The 16,407-nt window shown below is 47.4% G+C and overlaps 1 protein-coding gene across 2 annotated transcripts in view; it reads right to left on the bottom strand.

The window, feature by feature from the left end:
* KIAA1210 (KIAA1210 ortholog) overlaps positions 1-11,096 on the bottom strand; it is a 26,945-nt gene extending 15,849 nt beyond the window's left edge. The window contains exons 1-3 of one of the 2 annotated variants that reach the window (XM_045298611.1): positions 11,038-11,096; positions 5,466-5,536; positions 2,972-3,137 (exon numbers count right to left, since the gene is read on the bottom strand). In XM_045298611.1, coding sequence (XP_045154546.1) covers positions 2,972-3,137; positions 5,466-5,526 — 227 coding nt within the window. In that variant the 5' untranslated portion in view covers positions 5,527-5,536; positions 11,038-11,096. Of the gene's footprint in view, positions 1-2,971; positions 3,138-5,465; positions 6,045-11,037 lie in introns of those variants that run through there. The other variant, XM_004710116.2, reaches the window with a different exon arrangement.
* Between the last annotated feature and the right edge of the window lie 5,311 nt (positions 11,097-16,407).

The raw sequence follows: 16,407 nt of genomic DNA, 5'->3' as shown, positions 1-16,407 counted from the left end.
AAGGGAGGGAAAGAGGAAAACGGGGAAGGAAAAGGGGAGGGAGGGAGAGATGGAGGGAGGAAGGCAGAGTGTGAAGGAGTAAAGGTGGCAGAAAGGAGCCAGGAAAGGTGGTGTGGGGGGTAGGGAGGGAAGGAAGGAGGGAGCGATGGCGGCAGAGGGAGCACTGGAGGGAGGAAGATTGCAAAAGCAGGCCTGGAGATAGAGGAGGAAGGTTCCAGGAAAGGAGGGGGATGTAGTAGTGAGTGAGAGAGTTATCTAAAAAGTAAGAGGGCCAGAGAGAGAGCGAGGGAGATTGTGGAGGGAAGACTGGAGAGAAGGAAAGACCAAGAGAGAGATAACGGGAAAAAATGAGTGAAGGAGGGAGTGAGCAAGGGGCGACAGCGTGAGAAAGGGAGGGAGGGAGTGAAACATGGAGGGTGGGACAAAGCAGTGAGGAAGAGAGGAGAGAAGGGACAGAACAAGGGACGATGGGGAAAGATTGGAAAAAGGAAGGGTGGAGGGAGTTAGTGAGGGAGTGAGAGTGCAGGAGGGCTGGAGCAAGGGACGAAAAGAAGGATGAAATGAAGGAGGGGGCTGGGGGATGAAAACCAGAAAAGTGGGTGAAGGGAGACGTCAGACAGTGTAAGACATGATAAAATAATAATAATTTATAAATGATCAAGGGTTTATGAGGGAGAGAGGGCGGGGAAAATGAGGAGCTAATACCAACGGCTCAAGTAGAAAGCAAATGTCTTAATAATGATGATGGCAGCACATGTACAAATGAGCTTGACACAATGGATGGATGGATGGATGGATTGTGATAAGAGTTGTATGAGCCCCCAATAAAATGATTTTTTAATGAAGGAGGAGGGAGGAGGGAGTGAGGTCTGCAGGGAAAGATTGAGGGAGGGTAGAAGGGAAAACTGATGAAGGAGGCAAGCAAGGAGGTAGGGGAGGGAGAGAGGTGTGGAGGGAGGGGTAGAGAGGGAGGGAGATGGGGGAAGAGAGGTGTGGAGAGCGGTCAAAGGGAGGGAAATCTGTGGGCAGAAGCGGGAGAGAGGCAGGAGAGAGGGGGAAGAGGAGGGAGAGGGGGGAAAGAGAGAGAAGGAGAGAGGGAGGGAGGGATAGATAGAGCTAGCCATAGGGGAGGGAGGGAAGGTGTGAAGAATGGAGGGAGCGGGGTAGATGAAGCAAATTGGAAAGAGGTAATAAAGGAGAGACTGTGGGAGGGAATAGGGGAAGAAGGGAGGGATTGGGATAGATGAAGAGGGGAGAAGGGGGAAAGGAAGGAGGGGGTGAGTGAAAGGGAAGGAGACAAGGGGAGAAGGAAGGAGGGAAGAGTGATGGAAGGATGGAGGCACAGAGCAAGGAAGAGAACGAGTGAGGGAAGGAGGAAGGGAGGGAGGCATGGTGGGTAAAAGGGAAGGAGGAGGAAGGAGGGAGTAGAAAAGGGGGCAAGAGAATGAGGAAGAGGAAAGGAGGGTTTGGGGGAACAAGGGAGAGAGAAGGAGTGAGGGGGGATCAGGGTAGAGCAGGAGAGGGATGGAGGCAGGGAGTGGGAGGGAGGGAGCCAAGGGAGGAGGGATTTGCTTAAACAGTTTTATTGGTACTTCATCCACATGTCATACAATCCAATAATTCAATCCTATCAAGAAGAGTTGGACAATCATCACCACAGTCCACTCTAGAACATTTTCTTCTTCCTGTACTCATGGATATTTGTGCAATTATTTTTTTAATGGTGGCCAAAGTGCACACAATAAAACCTTCTGCCATTGCACAACTGCCACACGTCTCCTTTGGGGCTATGGATGAGATGCTGTGTGTCTCACAACAACCCTTATGGGTGGCCTTTTCCCAAAGATTCCACCGCCATTGACATGAACTCAAGGCCCCTGCACAACGACTCTCCCTCCTTCACCCATGGTCACCAGGGGTCCACTTTGGTTTCTTCTCCTTTTTAAAGTCATTTTCTTGATATAGTATCCACATACCATGAACTTCCATAGTTAGATCACTTTTTTAAAGAGTTGTATACACATGATCACAATCAGTTCTAATATCCCCTCCTGGGAGAGAGGGATTGAGGGAAGAAGGGATGGAGGGAGTTAAGGAGGGAGGGGGAATGAGGTACTGAGGAAGGGAGAAAGGGAGGAAGGGAGCCAGGGAGGACAGACTGATGGAGGGAGTGAATGATGGTGTTGTGGGTGTGAGGGAGGGGGGAGGGAGCAAGGGATCCAGAGAGGGGCAGAAGGAAGGAAGGAAGGAAAGATGGACAGAAGGAGAGATCAAGGATGGAGGGAGGGAGCAATGAGTAGTGGGAGGAAGGTAGAGAGTCAGGAAGGGAGGGAAAAGAGCTCCAGGGAGAAAGGGAAGGAAGGGGAGAGCAAAGGATGCAGGGATGGAGGGATTGAGGCAGGGAGGAGGGAGGGAGTGGTGGCGGGAGGAAGGGAGTGATGGTGTCAAAAAGCAAGGGTGGGTGAAAGGGAGGAAGAGGAAGGGAGGGCAAGAGGGGCACAGGAAAGGAGGCAGATAGTCTAGTGGGTTGGAATTGCTTCCTTGGAAGCTAGCAGCCCAATAAGCCCCCCAGGACACCCCTAGGGCTCCTTTAGGAGCAATTCAAACACCAGCAGTGGAGTCCAAGCCCAGTTGCCTCCAGGCTCCCTTTCCCCAACTCCCTTGTCTGTTTTCAGCAGAGCTAATGGCAAGCCATGAGGCCAGCGGTTCTCATCCTGTGGGTCAAGACCCCTTTGGGAGTCGAAGGACCCTTTCACAGGGGTCACCCGATTCATCACAGGAGCAAAATGACAGTGATGAAGTCACAACGAAAATAATTTTATGATTGGGGTAGGGGGTCACCACCAAAAGAGGAACTGCATGAAAGGGTCATGGCATTAGGAAGGTTGAGAACCACTGCATAAGGCAATGACTAGCTAGATCCAGTTGCTTGTCCCTTGCGCTCTCCCTTCCCAGGTGGCCCAGCGCTTACCTTAGCGCCAGCAGTTCTTCCGCAGGAATCGGCTTCAGCGAGATGCTGAGATTGCCGCTGGACAAACTGGGTTGTATTGTCCTCACTGTCGGGGTGCCGTCGGCGTCTTTCTTCTTCTTTTTGCCAAAAAACCCTTTGAAGACTTTAAATTTGGATTTCTTCTTTCCTGGAAGTAAGAAATGGGAGTGAGGCCATGCATGGTGGTGGAAGGAAAGACAGCCACGGACACAAGGCTTTCAAAACAGGGACCAGGACGGTCTCATCCCAGATGCCCTATGGAAATCTCCCCCCACCCCCCACCCACCCTGCCCAGCAATGTCCACAAAAGCAAGCCCTTGGTTGGTTCCTCTCTTCCAGGAACCAAACACAAGAGTCACTGGCCAAGTCGAAAGCCCTGGCCACAGCTTGTTTGGGGGGCAGCCTCTCTGGACCCTGTTCTTGCTTCTGAACTCCTCTTATCAAAGCCCACTTTTGAGGAGACCTGGTGGCAGGGTGCATTGGTTGTGGGGATGCTAACCACCGAAAAGGTCAGCAATTCAAACCCACCACCTGCTCCAGGGTATGAGGTTAGGGAACTAGGGATGGAGGGAGGAAGTGATGGAGGCAGGGAAGAGTGGACGGAAGGAGGGAGCAAGGGGAGGAGGGAGGGAGTGGTGGAGGATCTTTGTCAAAACCCACATTTGTAGCCAGCAATGTGTATAGAAGTCACCTGTAAATGGGTAACCCACATGATACCCCACAATATAAACAGTTGCAGTCTCAGAAACCCGCAGGAGCAGTTTTGCCCTGACCTATGGAGTCGCTAAGAGTCAGAAAGGACTTGAGGCAGTGAGTGTGGAGTTTGTAGACCCTGTTCCAGGCCCATTCTAGGCACTGGGGGAGATGCATCCCACGTGAAGTAGAGGGTGATCTCCGCCCTTGCGGAGCTGACATAAATCAATTACAGGCAAGTCTCCACATTACAAACGGATTCTAATCCTAAGTCTGTCTAAAAATTGGGTACCTTTCCTATTTCAGATCAGTTAGTAGTCAAATGTTTGTCTTAGAATCTTCATTTCCATGCATTTGAAAGAAAACACCCTTAAAGAAGTACCTCCAGATAGACAAAAGTATCTTTATAGCAATAATAGTAATGTTTGGGTGTTCATTCAACAGCTGCATCCTACGAGAGCCTTCAGTGTGTCCCGTGCCAGAAAGCAGGTTTCCTAGCTCCCACCCCCCACCCCCGAGAAGAAAATCACTGCTCATTCTAGTAAAGGCATCCTTGTGTTTGGGCTGTCTATTTTCTTATGGACACAGGCTGCCCATCTGGATGGAGTTTGAGCAGCCTGCTAACGATGTTTTGGCAAAGAGCACCTTTCTAAGTAGCCTTTCTTACCTTCAGCCTCCCAACAGCCACATGAGTCTCGGGCTAACACTGACTCGTTCCAACCCTGGACTCAAATCACTGCCTCTCTTGAAAAAGTTATGAATAAAGGCATTTTCTTACCTGTACTCTTCCTCAATATAGCCTGCACGGCCACCTTCTTTGATAGGCCTGTCTCCCTGATCTTCAGAGAGAAAGGACATATGGTTTGGCCGTGGAGCCTCCCTTGGTGGAGAGGTACTCATTTCTTCACTTATTAAAAGTGTGTGAGGGCACAATTAGTCTGAGAGTGACACAAAATGATGATGACACAGAGATGAAGGTGCCCTCAGGGTCACCTAGATCCCTATCTCCACCTCACATATCAATGAAATCAGGCCACCAGCAAGGAGCCATCAGGAAGTCTCACTTTTTGTCTCTGAACTTCCCAAAATACACAACTAAAGAAAACTGCTTCCAATTAGACAACTCCATGAACTGTTCGATTCACTTCTGTCTTTAAACTCAATGTCGCCTTTTATGCCCAGATTTCCTCTTCTGTATTAGTGTGTATGTATGTGTGTGTGTAGGGGGGGGGGGTGTCAATGAAGTCAATCATCATTTAACTACTTCTGCCTCCTTTTTCGATTATTCCACTCACAGTCACCTATCACTTATTGGTGAGAGCACAATTTATGCACTGGGCATACCTTCTGAATTTGTTTTTCCAAAGAGAATGTTTATAAATGGAATAGAAGGTAACAGAAGCCTGTGGTGACATCTTCTGTTCTATTACCCCATTACACCTCAAATCACCAATGCACCTATTATTAAAATCTAGACTTCTATCTACAGTGAAATCTCAGTTGGATCTCTCATATCATAGTTTATTCTGCCTCCCCCCCTTCCGCCTGATTAAGCAAACATATATCTATTGCCTTAGTAAGTCAAACCTGGCAGTCACCCCAAAGAACAGTGTGATTTCAGATTAATCTTTTCACAATCAGAATTGGAGCTAGATCCCATCTCTAATGGTTCTAGACATTTTCTATGAGCCTGCTTTTTCGGGTGCCTTGGTTCTTTTCCCTAAAGGCTAAGCCTAGTAGACAAATCTAATCCTAGTGATCAATCATGTAACGGACTACTTACCTTCATCACTGGTCTCCACGACATCCAGGGGGTCCGGGATTTCACTCAGGGAGTGAGCCATAGTAGAACCACTGAAATGGCAAAGGATAGTTTGATGTGCAGGGCATAAAACCACCATCGCTTCTCCCCCAGCTAGATTCTTCCATGATGAAAGGCGGTGCTGTTGGCACCCACTCACAGCAGCCCAACCTCTGAGCAGAACAGAAGGTGGCTCCACATCTGCCAAACTCCTGGAGGGTCTTCTACCTTTCCATGGACCCGCTACTTGACCCAGCCTGCTGTCTTTCTCTGGGAAAGGAGCATTCTAGCTATCCATCTCCTTCTTCTGGAAGTCCGAATGTTTGTCATATTCATCACCACTGAGTTGTACAATTTAAATGTAAACTTCAAGTGGCTGCATTTTGTGGCGCACTCGTTAGATCTCAAGATTCTATATTTTTAAAATGCATGCGAGTAGCCTCACCAATTGTTCTATGTTGGGGCTCATTAATTCTGGAGGTTCAGGGAGACTATATTAGTCTTGATCTACATTCAGTTCCAAAAAGAAAGAGGTGGAGGTACTTGAATACATAAAAAGGTACAATTTTCGCCCCCACCCCCCAAAAAAAGGAAAGAGTCAACAGAAGAGTGACAAACTGGGAAATAGTCCTTAAAGGACATGTGACAGATTCGGGGCCAATTTTCTGCATTGACCAGGAGGTCATAAGATACAACTTAAAAAAAAACTTAAGTTGATCTAAAAGGGGGCAAAGGATAGAGCAGGCCCCCCTAAACCAAACCAAAAACCATTACCCTGGAGTGGACCGAGACTCAGAGCGACCCTAGAGGGCACACCAGAAGTGCTCCATCATGTTTTCTAGGCCGGAAATGCTATGGAGCACCTGGGGGGTTCCAAGTCCCACCATTTCCCTGCTCAGCTGCGCACCATCCTGTGTGCCTCGGCAGCAGGCGGTTTAGGTAAAATGAAATGTATTGGCTATTGTTTATACGCCAATAGAGGTTCAGTCCCATTCATCATTCAAGAAATCTATACCCACAACAGTTCAAGTTTTCATTTATCAGATCGTCCAAAAGTTCTATTTGATAATTAGCCATTGCTGGTGAAAGTGGGGTAAACGGGGACTCTCACACACCGTGAGCATAAATTGCTCCAGCTCTCTGACGCACAATGGGACAATGTCTATTGAACTTTTAAATGTACGTACCTTCAATTCAGTAGCATCACTGCAGCACTCTACCCTGTAGCTATGCTCACACTTGGTCAGAAAAAAAGCAAGATTACTTATCACATGAACACACCCCCCCAAAAAATCTGCCCCAAGATCACCATTACATCTCAAATCCTAAACCAAAAGAATACTCTGAACAATTCCCTAAACCAGACCATAGTTTACTTTAATTAGTTAAAAATACCACGGGCTTAAGTGGAGAGCAAATGCTTTGAGAATGATGAGGGCAATGAATGCACAAATGTGCTTTACAAAATTGATGGATGGATGGATGGTGATAACAGTTGTATGAGCACCTAATAAATTATTAATTGATTAATTAATTGATTAATTAATTAATTAAATGAAATCCCGCCTTAAGCATTGTATTCTTTCAATAGGGGGTCACCCTTCTACAAGGAACGGTTAGATAGGAAGCTTAGGGTGGCAGTGGCTTTGCGTGAAGAGAAAGGGAGGGGGAGAACACTTGACGACTGGAATCAGGCTCATCGAATTGGATGGATTCATGGTTCAATTGGTGCTTGTTTTGCTGTGGATAGTCTCAATGATGATAAAAAAATAAAGGAGTAGGACTTCGATGAGAACTAAAAATATACACTCTCTTGACATTCATCTGTGACAATTCTCTTGTCACAGATGTGACAAAACATCATTTGTCTCTTCTCACAAAGGTAGTGCATGCCATCACAGCAAACATTGGAATCTGTTGGCAGTCTTTTATTCATTCTACACAAATATCCACTGAACACTTAAAAGCTAAAACAAAGAACCGTAAAAGAACATGTATCACATTATTGCTTTAAAGAGTCAAAAATAGGAAGCAACCAATCAAAATCCAGTGCCACCAAGTCAATTCCAATTCATAGTAACCCTAGAGAGCGCTTTGGAGGCTGTATGTTCATCTTTTCAGAAGCAGACAGCCTCAACTTTCTCCTACAGAGACACTGGTGAGTTTGAACCACCAACCTTGTGGTCAATAGACTAACACTTACCCAACAGCGCCACCAAGTGCCTATCAAATTCCCATGAGTCTGTGTCATGGGAGTACGACCTGCCTCTGTGTTCCTTGGTGACATAGGGGTTAAAGCATTTGGCTGGGAACAGAAAGGTCAGCAATTTGAAAAGATGTAGTAATCTGATTCCATGATGATTACAGCTTTGAAACGCTAGGGGGCAGCTCGACTCTGTCCTGCAGTGTCACTGTGAGCCAGAAGGGACCAGACAAGTGTGACTTGGATTTAGGGCCATTGTTGCTATCAGCCAGATCATCAATTGAGGATCGATTGTAAATTTTCCATCCAATCCAGTCTTCTACGACCTAATTCCAGCTAGAAGGGCCTAAGAACATGTCAGTTGATCATTAAATGCTGACATTCTTGATGGGGGGAGGGGAAGGGCCAGGGTCCTTGATGAGCGTCATGACCCAAAGAAAGGATGCTGTATGCAATAGCTATACAGTATTATATATAAGGCTTAGAGAAGTAAGCAGACTGTCCTGCATGATAGCTCCCTTTGGGGTCATCATCAAGTGGGCATTATGTCTATTCTGCAACTCTCCCTGGTTCACTGGTTACCCACCCCACCCCCAGATCTCATCTGCTCCCAGATCTAGGCAAGCTTCTATGCTGTTTTATACGGGGCTCCAGGCCCACCCTGCCTTGTTCTCTAGCTACAAGTTCTTGATACATGTCCAGAGGTAGAAAGGGGTCACAGGAGGATCTGAGGCTAAGGACAGCACGTAAACATGCTTGCTTGTTTGACCTTGTCTCGGGCGTTAGGTGGCGCCTTACATTTCAGATCATCATATTTCCATTCATCAATTGAAACCATATCAAATCTCGCAATAGCTTTCCTGTTCCCCACCCCCTCCCTTTCCCCTTTTCTCCCTCTTCTAGACCCGTGTCTCCCCCCTTCACCCTGGTTAACGTGTGTCAACCTCTAGACCAGTGCTTCCCAAAGTGAGTGGTACCGCTCTGCTCCCTGGGGGCACTCTAATAATCCGGGTGGGGGGGGGGGCACAAAAGCAGATAGTTGCACTTTATCCTGTCTTATGGGCTATCATACAAAAGGTTTTCGTTGCGAGGGGTGGGGTCACTGAGTCATTTCTCTTCTGGGAATGGGGGAGGGGGGTAGGCCAAATAAGCTTGGGAACAGATGTTCTCACCTAGTGCTTCCCTTTGCCTCCTTTGACCTCTCACCCCTGGTAACCATCAAAGGCTGTTCATTTGGGTGTGAAAAACCTTTCTCTTGTCTTTTTTTTCCCCTTAACATTGGGTACCTACAGATGTCATACCTTATTGAGAACACCTTTAATCCATAGGGTGCATTCTCCCTTGCAATGAAGAATAAGCCCAACATGTTCCATCGCTGGCCCAAACCTAACCAGTTTATGAGGCCTCGTGGGAACCCTATAGGGCAGAGTAGAACTGCTCCATAGTTTCCGAGGCTGTATATCTTTATAGAAGCCGACTGACTTCTCTTTCCTGTGAACAGCTGGATGGTTCGTACCACAAACCTTTCTGCTAACATCCAAATGCTTAACACACTGTGCCACTAGGGCTCCTTCAGACGCCATCCCCAAACCCCACCCACCGCCATTGAGTAGATTCCAACTGATCGCAACCTTATACAGGTTTTCCAAGTTTGTAAACTTTTACTGGTGCAGAGAGCCTTACTTTTCTCCTGTGGAGAGGCTGGTGGGTTTGAACCACCAACCTTGCAGTTAGCAGGCCAGTGCTTACCCAGCAGCACCACTAGGGCTCCTTAAGGCCTACACAGCACTCACCAATTACCATCTCCCCTCCCACCCACATACACACCCCCTTCACACCACCCAAATCACCCCCCATCTGTCTTGTCAGATACATACTACCATCAAAGCCAACACATACATGTGTACAATATACATTATACCAGACAGAAATAGATTTTCTCCAGCATTTTTGCCTCTACTGATTTTTCAAGTTGTATCTGGAGATCTGTATAAGGAGCAAAGGGGCGGGGACATAAATTCAGAGGAGGAAGAGGAACCAGGAACAATTTCTACCACTAGTGAGCTCCTGGGCCATCCTACTAAACAGAAACATGGCGGCCAGCCAGGCAGCCATTTTGTTGCTGTGAGGTTCTCAAGTTGGGTTAGTTCCAAATCCTAACAAACCTCACAAAACCTTGCCTGTTCCTATACCACCCTCCCAACCGTTGCTATATTTGAGCACACTATTGCAACCACTGTGTCAGTTCATCTCATTGATGGGCTTTCTCTCTTTGCGCTGACCCTCTACCCAGCATGCCCTGGTGGTGCTGTTGAGGGTTGGATTGCTAAGCACAATGTCGGCGCAGTTCAAAGCCACCAGCAGCTCCATGGGAGATAAAGTTGTCCATGCCCTATATAGGATCACTGTGGCTCAAAATTGACTTGATGGCAGTAGGTTTGATATTTTGGGGGACCCTTCTCCAGGGATTGGCCCCTCATGATAACATATCCAAATCACATGAGTTTTGCCATTGTCACTATCAAGGAGCATTCTGGTGATTTACCCACTGCGGTTGAATTTATTCTGACTCATATGGACCCTATAGGGCAGAGTAGAACAGCTCTATAGGACTTCCAAGACCATAAATCATTTCGGGAACACACAGCAGCTGGTGGGTTAGAACTGCTGACCTTCCAAAGAACAGCCGAGCGCTTAAGCCAGTGCACCATCATTGGGACTCCTGCCAGTTCCTTAGACACTGGGAACAGGCGCCATCTTTGAACGTCAGAGAATCCGCGGAAGAGAACCCTGAAATGCCAAATTCCAGGCCGCCGTAGGCGCACCTTGCACTTGACCCACCACTGTGCACAACAGGAAACAAGAAGGGGCCACCAACCAGCGAACGCTGAATGGGCAAGCAACGAAAGCGGGGCCTTGGGGACCTCTGAGTTTCCAGCTCCCCCTGAACACGGTGGGGGAGTTGATTCTGACTCCGAGTCGAACGGAATCTTCAAGGAAGCCACGGGCATCAGCTTTATGGGTAACCGCCCAATGCTTAACCTTACGAGGCCACCAAGGCTCCTTTTGCCAATAGTATTTGAATTACTCAATGGAACAATCAAGTACAGACGGTCTCAAATTGCTTTCTGGCCCACTTTCTTTGCTCCCCCAACCGAGCCTTCAGGCCCCGGACCCATCAGCAGCCAAGGCCTCAGGACGCGACGAACGAACGGTCTCCACGACCAAACAAAGCAATGAACGCACGGACTATCACCCCCAAATGCACAAAACTCTCCCTGCTTCCGAACCCCGATCACCACCCCATTTCTTTGCTTGTCCCTCGAGCAAAAAAGAGTGATCTGTACTCACGGCCTTGAGAGCCTCTGGACCTCAGTCTTAGGACTGCTCTCCAGCCGGACTTCCAAAGCAAATGGCCCACGATCCGCTCCACTCCTTTTGTTGTTTTTTGTTGCAACCCCTAGCGATCACGGGTTTGACCTCGTCATCCGACACAGTAAACCACGCCTTTCTTTTTGAATTATTCTCTCACTTGCCTTTTGGAATACACACGCCCCTAATTTTACTCTTCTCTCATTGGCTGTCCTTCTTCGTCTCCTTTGCTGGATCTTTCTTCTCGGCTTTTGAAATGTTGTAGCGCTTCAGGTCGCTGTCCTTGGCCCTCTTCTTTATCTCAAAGCATTTGCTAGATGAGCTCTATTAAACAGACAGTGTTTATTGGAACCCAAAGAACAGTCACATATGTAATATAAAGGTTTCCAATAGACCAGCATTTTTTAACAAATGGAAAAACAGATGAAATTACTTTTGTAGTCTATTTCGTTTCACCCAGTGAATCCCAAATATCAGGAGAAAGATGAGGCGTTCTACTCCCTTCAAAAAGTTAGTCTCAGAAACCTGCAAGGGAAGTTCCACTCTGTTCTATAGGATAGTGAGTCAGAATTAATTAGGTGGCAGTGAGCTTATTTCTTGATTGTTTGTTTGTTGAGACACAGTGGTTAAATTCCTGGCTGCTAACCAAAGGTTTAAACCCACCAACTGCTCTGAGGGAGAATGTGGCTGGCAGTCTGCTTCTAGGATGACTTATTGCATTGGATGGATAGCCATTTCCATCCATGTGAAGGGTCATCATGTGGATGAAGCCTCTCGTGAATGCGTTCTAACCACAGTGGAGGGATGTGAGTAGCCTTGCTATCAGATAGAGAGCACCATAAAGTTGATTGTGGAAGTTGTAGTTAGGTTAATACCTTATCATCTGACCTCCCTTTTGACACATTCTAAAGGTTCTATTTTAGTAGTTTCTGCTTTCTTTTCAACTGAGGATTTTCTGTTTTGTCTAGCCATTTTTGTTGGATTTTTTGTTGTTTGCTTCCTGCTTCTGTTTTGTCTGATCTTCTGTCTATGAAATCCAGGACAGGTAACTATATAGAGGCATTAACTGGATTAATAATCACCTAGTGTATGGCAGGGGCGGTTTGGGGAGAACTGAGGGAACTAATAAAGAATATGAGAAGAAATTTTCTGAAATGGATTGTGATGATGATTGCCCAGCTCTTCTTAATAAGACTGAACGATGAATTACTCTGATGTGTGAAGTACATGCCAATAAAACTATATTTAAAAAAGATTTACAACCGTGAAAACCCTAGGCAGAGCTCTGTCTCAAAGGGTGGTTGTGAGGGTTTGGTTTTTGTGATCGCCAACATTAGCAAGTCAAAGTGTAATTAATATAAGAAATAATACCAATTCATTATCTAAACTTTTTTTCATAGGAAGTCTTGGAAATCCACTATGTATTTTATTCTTATTTTATTCTTATGCCACGTCCCAATTCAGACCAGCGACACATAACCAACGTTACCATGTCCTCTATGGTTTCCTTCCGCCTTTGCATGTTATCTATACATTCCAGACTACATAATTTTCTATTGCCACCAAACTCCATATTCCAATCACCAACTGCTTACTCAAAGTCTCCACTCAACAGTGTTTATCGAACTCTTGGATACCCTTCTCCACTGACTGACTCCTTCCCTCAGTTCCCTTCATCGGAGTAAATTCCAGCACCCAAATCCTCAACTTCAAACCAAGAAGCCAATGAATGCTCTCTGTCCCACAAAGGAAACTTCTAATCCAACAGTCAATCGCGTACCTCTTCTTTCAACATATTTCTGTCATCGCGCCATCTCCTGCCATGTTTTAGCCATCTTGAACTTTTCCCTAAATCACTGCAACAGCTCCGTCTACTCTTCACAGGAGCCACATCAACCATGCCAGGCCCTGCTCAAACATCCACTCCCTAGTGTCTTCCCATCATGCCCTGAGGAAATTCCCAGCTCCTTACCAGGACCCTTCCAGGATTTGGCCCCACCCTCATGCCCATCCCGCTATGCCCTCCCACTCTGTCCTTCTGCTCCAATCTCCCTGGGCTTCCTGTCAATTGATCCACCATCCCCTTCAGACAGCCACTTTCCATTTCATGGTTTTGACATTCCCTGCTCCCTCCGCCTGGATGGTTATGTTTAAGTCACTGTCCCCAGACAAGACTTCCTTAGTGAATCCCCACCCCCAACCCCATCTCTGTCTCTGTCTCTCTTTCATTAACCTTTATTAACATCTTCCTAGCGCTCATCATCACCTGGACTGATATTCTTTCTATATTCATTGGATGCCTTGGATTCTGTCTGTCCCAGTTAAGCCGTTGCCACTGGGTTGATGCAGACTCATGGCGACCCCTTGGGATTCAGAGCAGAACTATGCTCCATTGGCGCTTTGCGACTGTGATCTTTTAAAGCATGTTGCTAGGCCTTTGTTCTGAGGCGGCTACTGGGTGGGCTCAAAAAATCAGCCCTCTGTTGTGAAGCCCTGTGCTTAACGGTGTACACCACCCAGAAACCTCCCTTTCTTCTCTCCCTTGCTATCAGGGAGGGAAAGCCACAATGTTCCCTCTAAAATACCAAATCCAGTCATGAATTTCTCCAATGTATACTCATTCTCTAACTTCTTGCAGTTGGCAAGAACGTGAAGTTCATTTTGAACTTAGTCAAGGCCTTCTGAAATGAAATGTCCCTTTCCTCCCTCACAGAAGGCTACACCCACTCCAACTCCCATCCGCACGCTTTCGCCTCCCAGAATACTTAGCCATTCCTCAAATTCAGCATATACTTTCCCATGATCTGTGCTCTGCCCACTGCCCTCTTGGCCTGGAGGACCATCCCGTCCTCTCTCAGCCCCCACCTCAATCCCACATCCTTGAAATCAACATTCTACAAAACCTGCCTCTATGTTCTCAATTATTTGCACATACATCTCTCCTAGCTATTATCACTTTGAGCAATCCCCCCCTGAGCCCTTCCCCCACCAAAGAAACACACTAAACTCACTTCCATTATGTCCATTTCGACTCATGCAACCCTATAAGAAAGGGCAGACCTACCCCCTGTGAATTTCCAACATTTTAGCTTTTTACTGGAATACAAAGCCTCCTGTTTTCCCTGCACAGTGGCTGGTGGTTTCAAGCTAGGCAGTTAGCAGCCCAGTGCATAACCACTACATTGCTAGGCCTCCTGCGATCCTATATGAGAGACAGTAAATCTTTCTAGGAACAAACAGCCTCATCTTCCTCCTAAAGAGTGGGCTAGTGGGTTTGAACTGCTCACCTTGCACTTAGTAGACTAAGTGCCTAGCCTATGGGGACTTCGTTTTCATTATCTGGGGATGCCCTGCACTGAGCACAAAATCAGCTCACTAAACCTGTTCCTATGGGTGGACGAATGCAGGCTGCGGAGAAGGGGGAGTTGTAGTGTCAGAGATGTCAATAAGGAAAGTAGGCCTCGCTCTGAAGCATGACGTAGACACAATTGGAGACTCGTGTCTGTAAAGGACTCCTCTGTGGGAAATCCCATGGGGAAGCATCCAAACAAACTGGCACGCTGAGTACGGAAAGCAGAAATCATTTTTTTGTTTTAATCTAGTAAATGAGGAGAAGCCCTCAGTACTGCTTCCAAGGAGCATAACCTACCCTATAAAAAAGGTCCTCCAGAAGTCCGGCCCTGCCCAGATAGAAGGTTACATGGTCACAGCATCACTAAGTACTTGCTCCCTTGCTCTCCAGAACGACCTCAGAGACATAGGTCCCAGGACGGTCTTTTCCCTCTCCGGCTGCCTGGCTTGAGGGTGGGGGTGGGGGCCTGGTGGGAAAGAAAGGCTTGTCTTCCTGGGCGGCTGATAGTGCTAAACCAGTGTCTGCCGCCGGTACAAGCACTCTAAACACTTTGCCTCCCGGCTTTGCTGCCATTCCAGAATGGGAACTGCTGATGCAAAGCTGCCGGCCTCGTGGTTTTGTTGTTCCTGTTACCATCATATGTTAAGGCGATGCTTTTCATAGAAGCTGAGGTAGACAGAAAACTCTCAGCTGGCCCCTAAGATTGCTGCCCTTTGGTGTACTTACTTGCCTTGTAAATCTCCTCCCCTTGAGTGGGTGTGTGTGTGGGGGGTGGGGGCTGACCTAAGCAGCTGAGCCCTCTGCAAAGAGGCTCAGAGGTTGTAAAGGTGCAGGAAGAGCTCTGAAGCCCTCGCAGCTTCTCTCCTGTGGGCTTTGCTGGAACGGACCAACATGTCAAAAGAGTCCACATGGCAGGGAATGGTGGGCCGCCACTTCTAGCAACTGAGAACAACCCTGGATCCATCGAGGAAGCAGGGAGCAAACAATATCCTGGCCTGATTGGTAAAAGAGGTCTGCCTTGAACATTGTGCTCTTTTAAGGAACTGTTTGGGATGAAATTGACAACAACAATGTAAATGGTTAGATAGTATACTTGAGGCAGTTGGTGGGTGGGGGGCAGTGGAGGGTGGGGAGTTTAGGTTCACAGTGGAGGAAACATTTAGAACAGGAGCGTGAACTTGGCTGCCCCAACTTGAAGAATGTAATCGATGTCCCTGGATGGTCCATGTTGAAATCGCCTGAATTGGTGTGTGTGTGTTGCTGTGCATACATTACCACAATGACAAAAAGAACATAGGTTCCTTAAAAAGAAGTAGAAGAAAGAAGGGAGCTCAATTGTATAGCTTCAAGACACTGAATTCAGCCAACCCACCGGTCAGTTCAGAAGAGAACCCTGACTCTCAGGTGAGACTTGCAGCAGAAGACCTAACTAAGCTGTGCCCAGACCCCTGACCCATAGAAATGGAGACCCACAAACTTAGATTGCTGTAAATCACGTTTCCGGTACCGTGTGGTATAGCAATAGAAGGAGCATGGAGTCCTCCAGGTCCGCTGGTTACCAAGGAAGAATCTCCCAGTGGTGGCAGGCTCGGTGCCATGGACCCCAAAGCAGTCTACTTCCCCCATGAACACCAACCACCTCCACTCTCTTAAGCAAGATGTCAACTGGGCAGCTTAAACCCTCCCACCCTGCCAAGGTGTTCAAACAAACAAAAGCCCCTTGAAGGCTCATGTTTGAGATGGCATGTTCTACCACCAAGACACTGTCCTGAACCCTCTGCAAACGATGCCTACAGTTGGTGACCTCCACCGGGGGTGTATAGTTTCCCATCAGTGAGTAAGCAGCCTTGAAGTGGATCACTCAGGGAGGGGCCTGGGGAGAAGAGTGTAGCAACAGTTCCTTCCTTGAAATTGCCCTGCTCGATCTAGAAGACATGTCTCATGGCGGGATGTGAACTCGCTGAGGAGCCTGGGGTCCTCATCAAAAGTAAATGATC

Source organism: Echinops telfairi, unplaced genomic scaffold, assembly GCF_000313985.2.
Source record: "Echinops telfairi isolate 266 unplaced genomic scaffold, ASM31398v2 ScPeMD7_7427;HRSCAF=8465, whole genome shotgun sequence".
In the NCBI taxonomy this organism is placed as follows: Eukaryota; Metazoa; Chordata; class Mammalia; order Afrosoricida; family Tenrecidae; genus Echinops; species Echinops telfairi.
The sequence above is the reverse complement of the archived record's forward strand: the minus strand, read 5'-3'. Positions and strand labels throughout refer to the sequence as shown.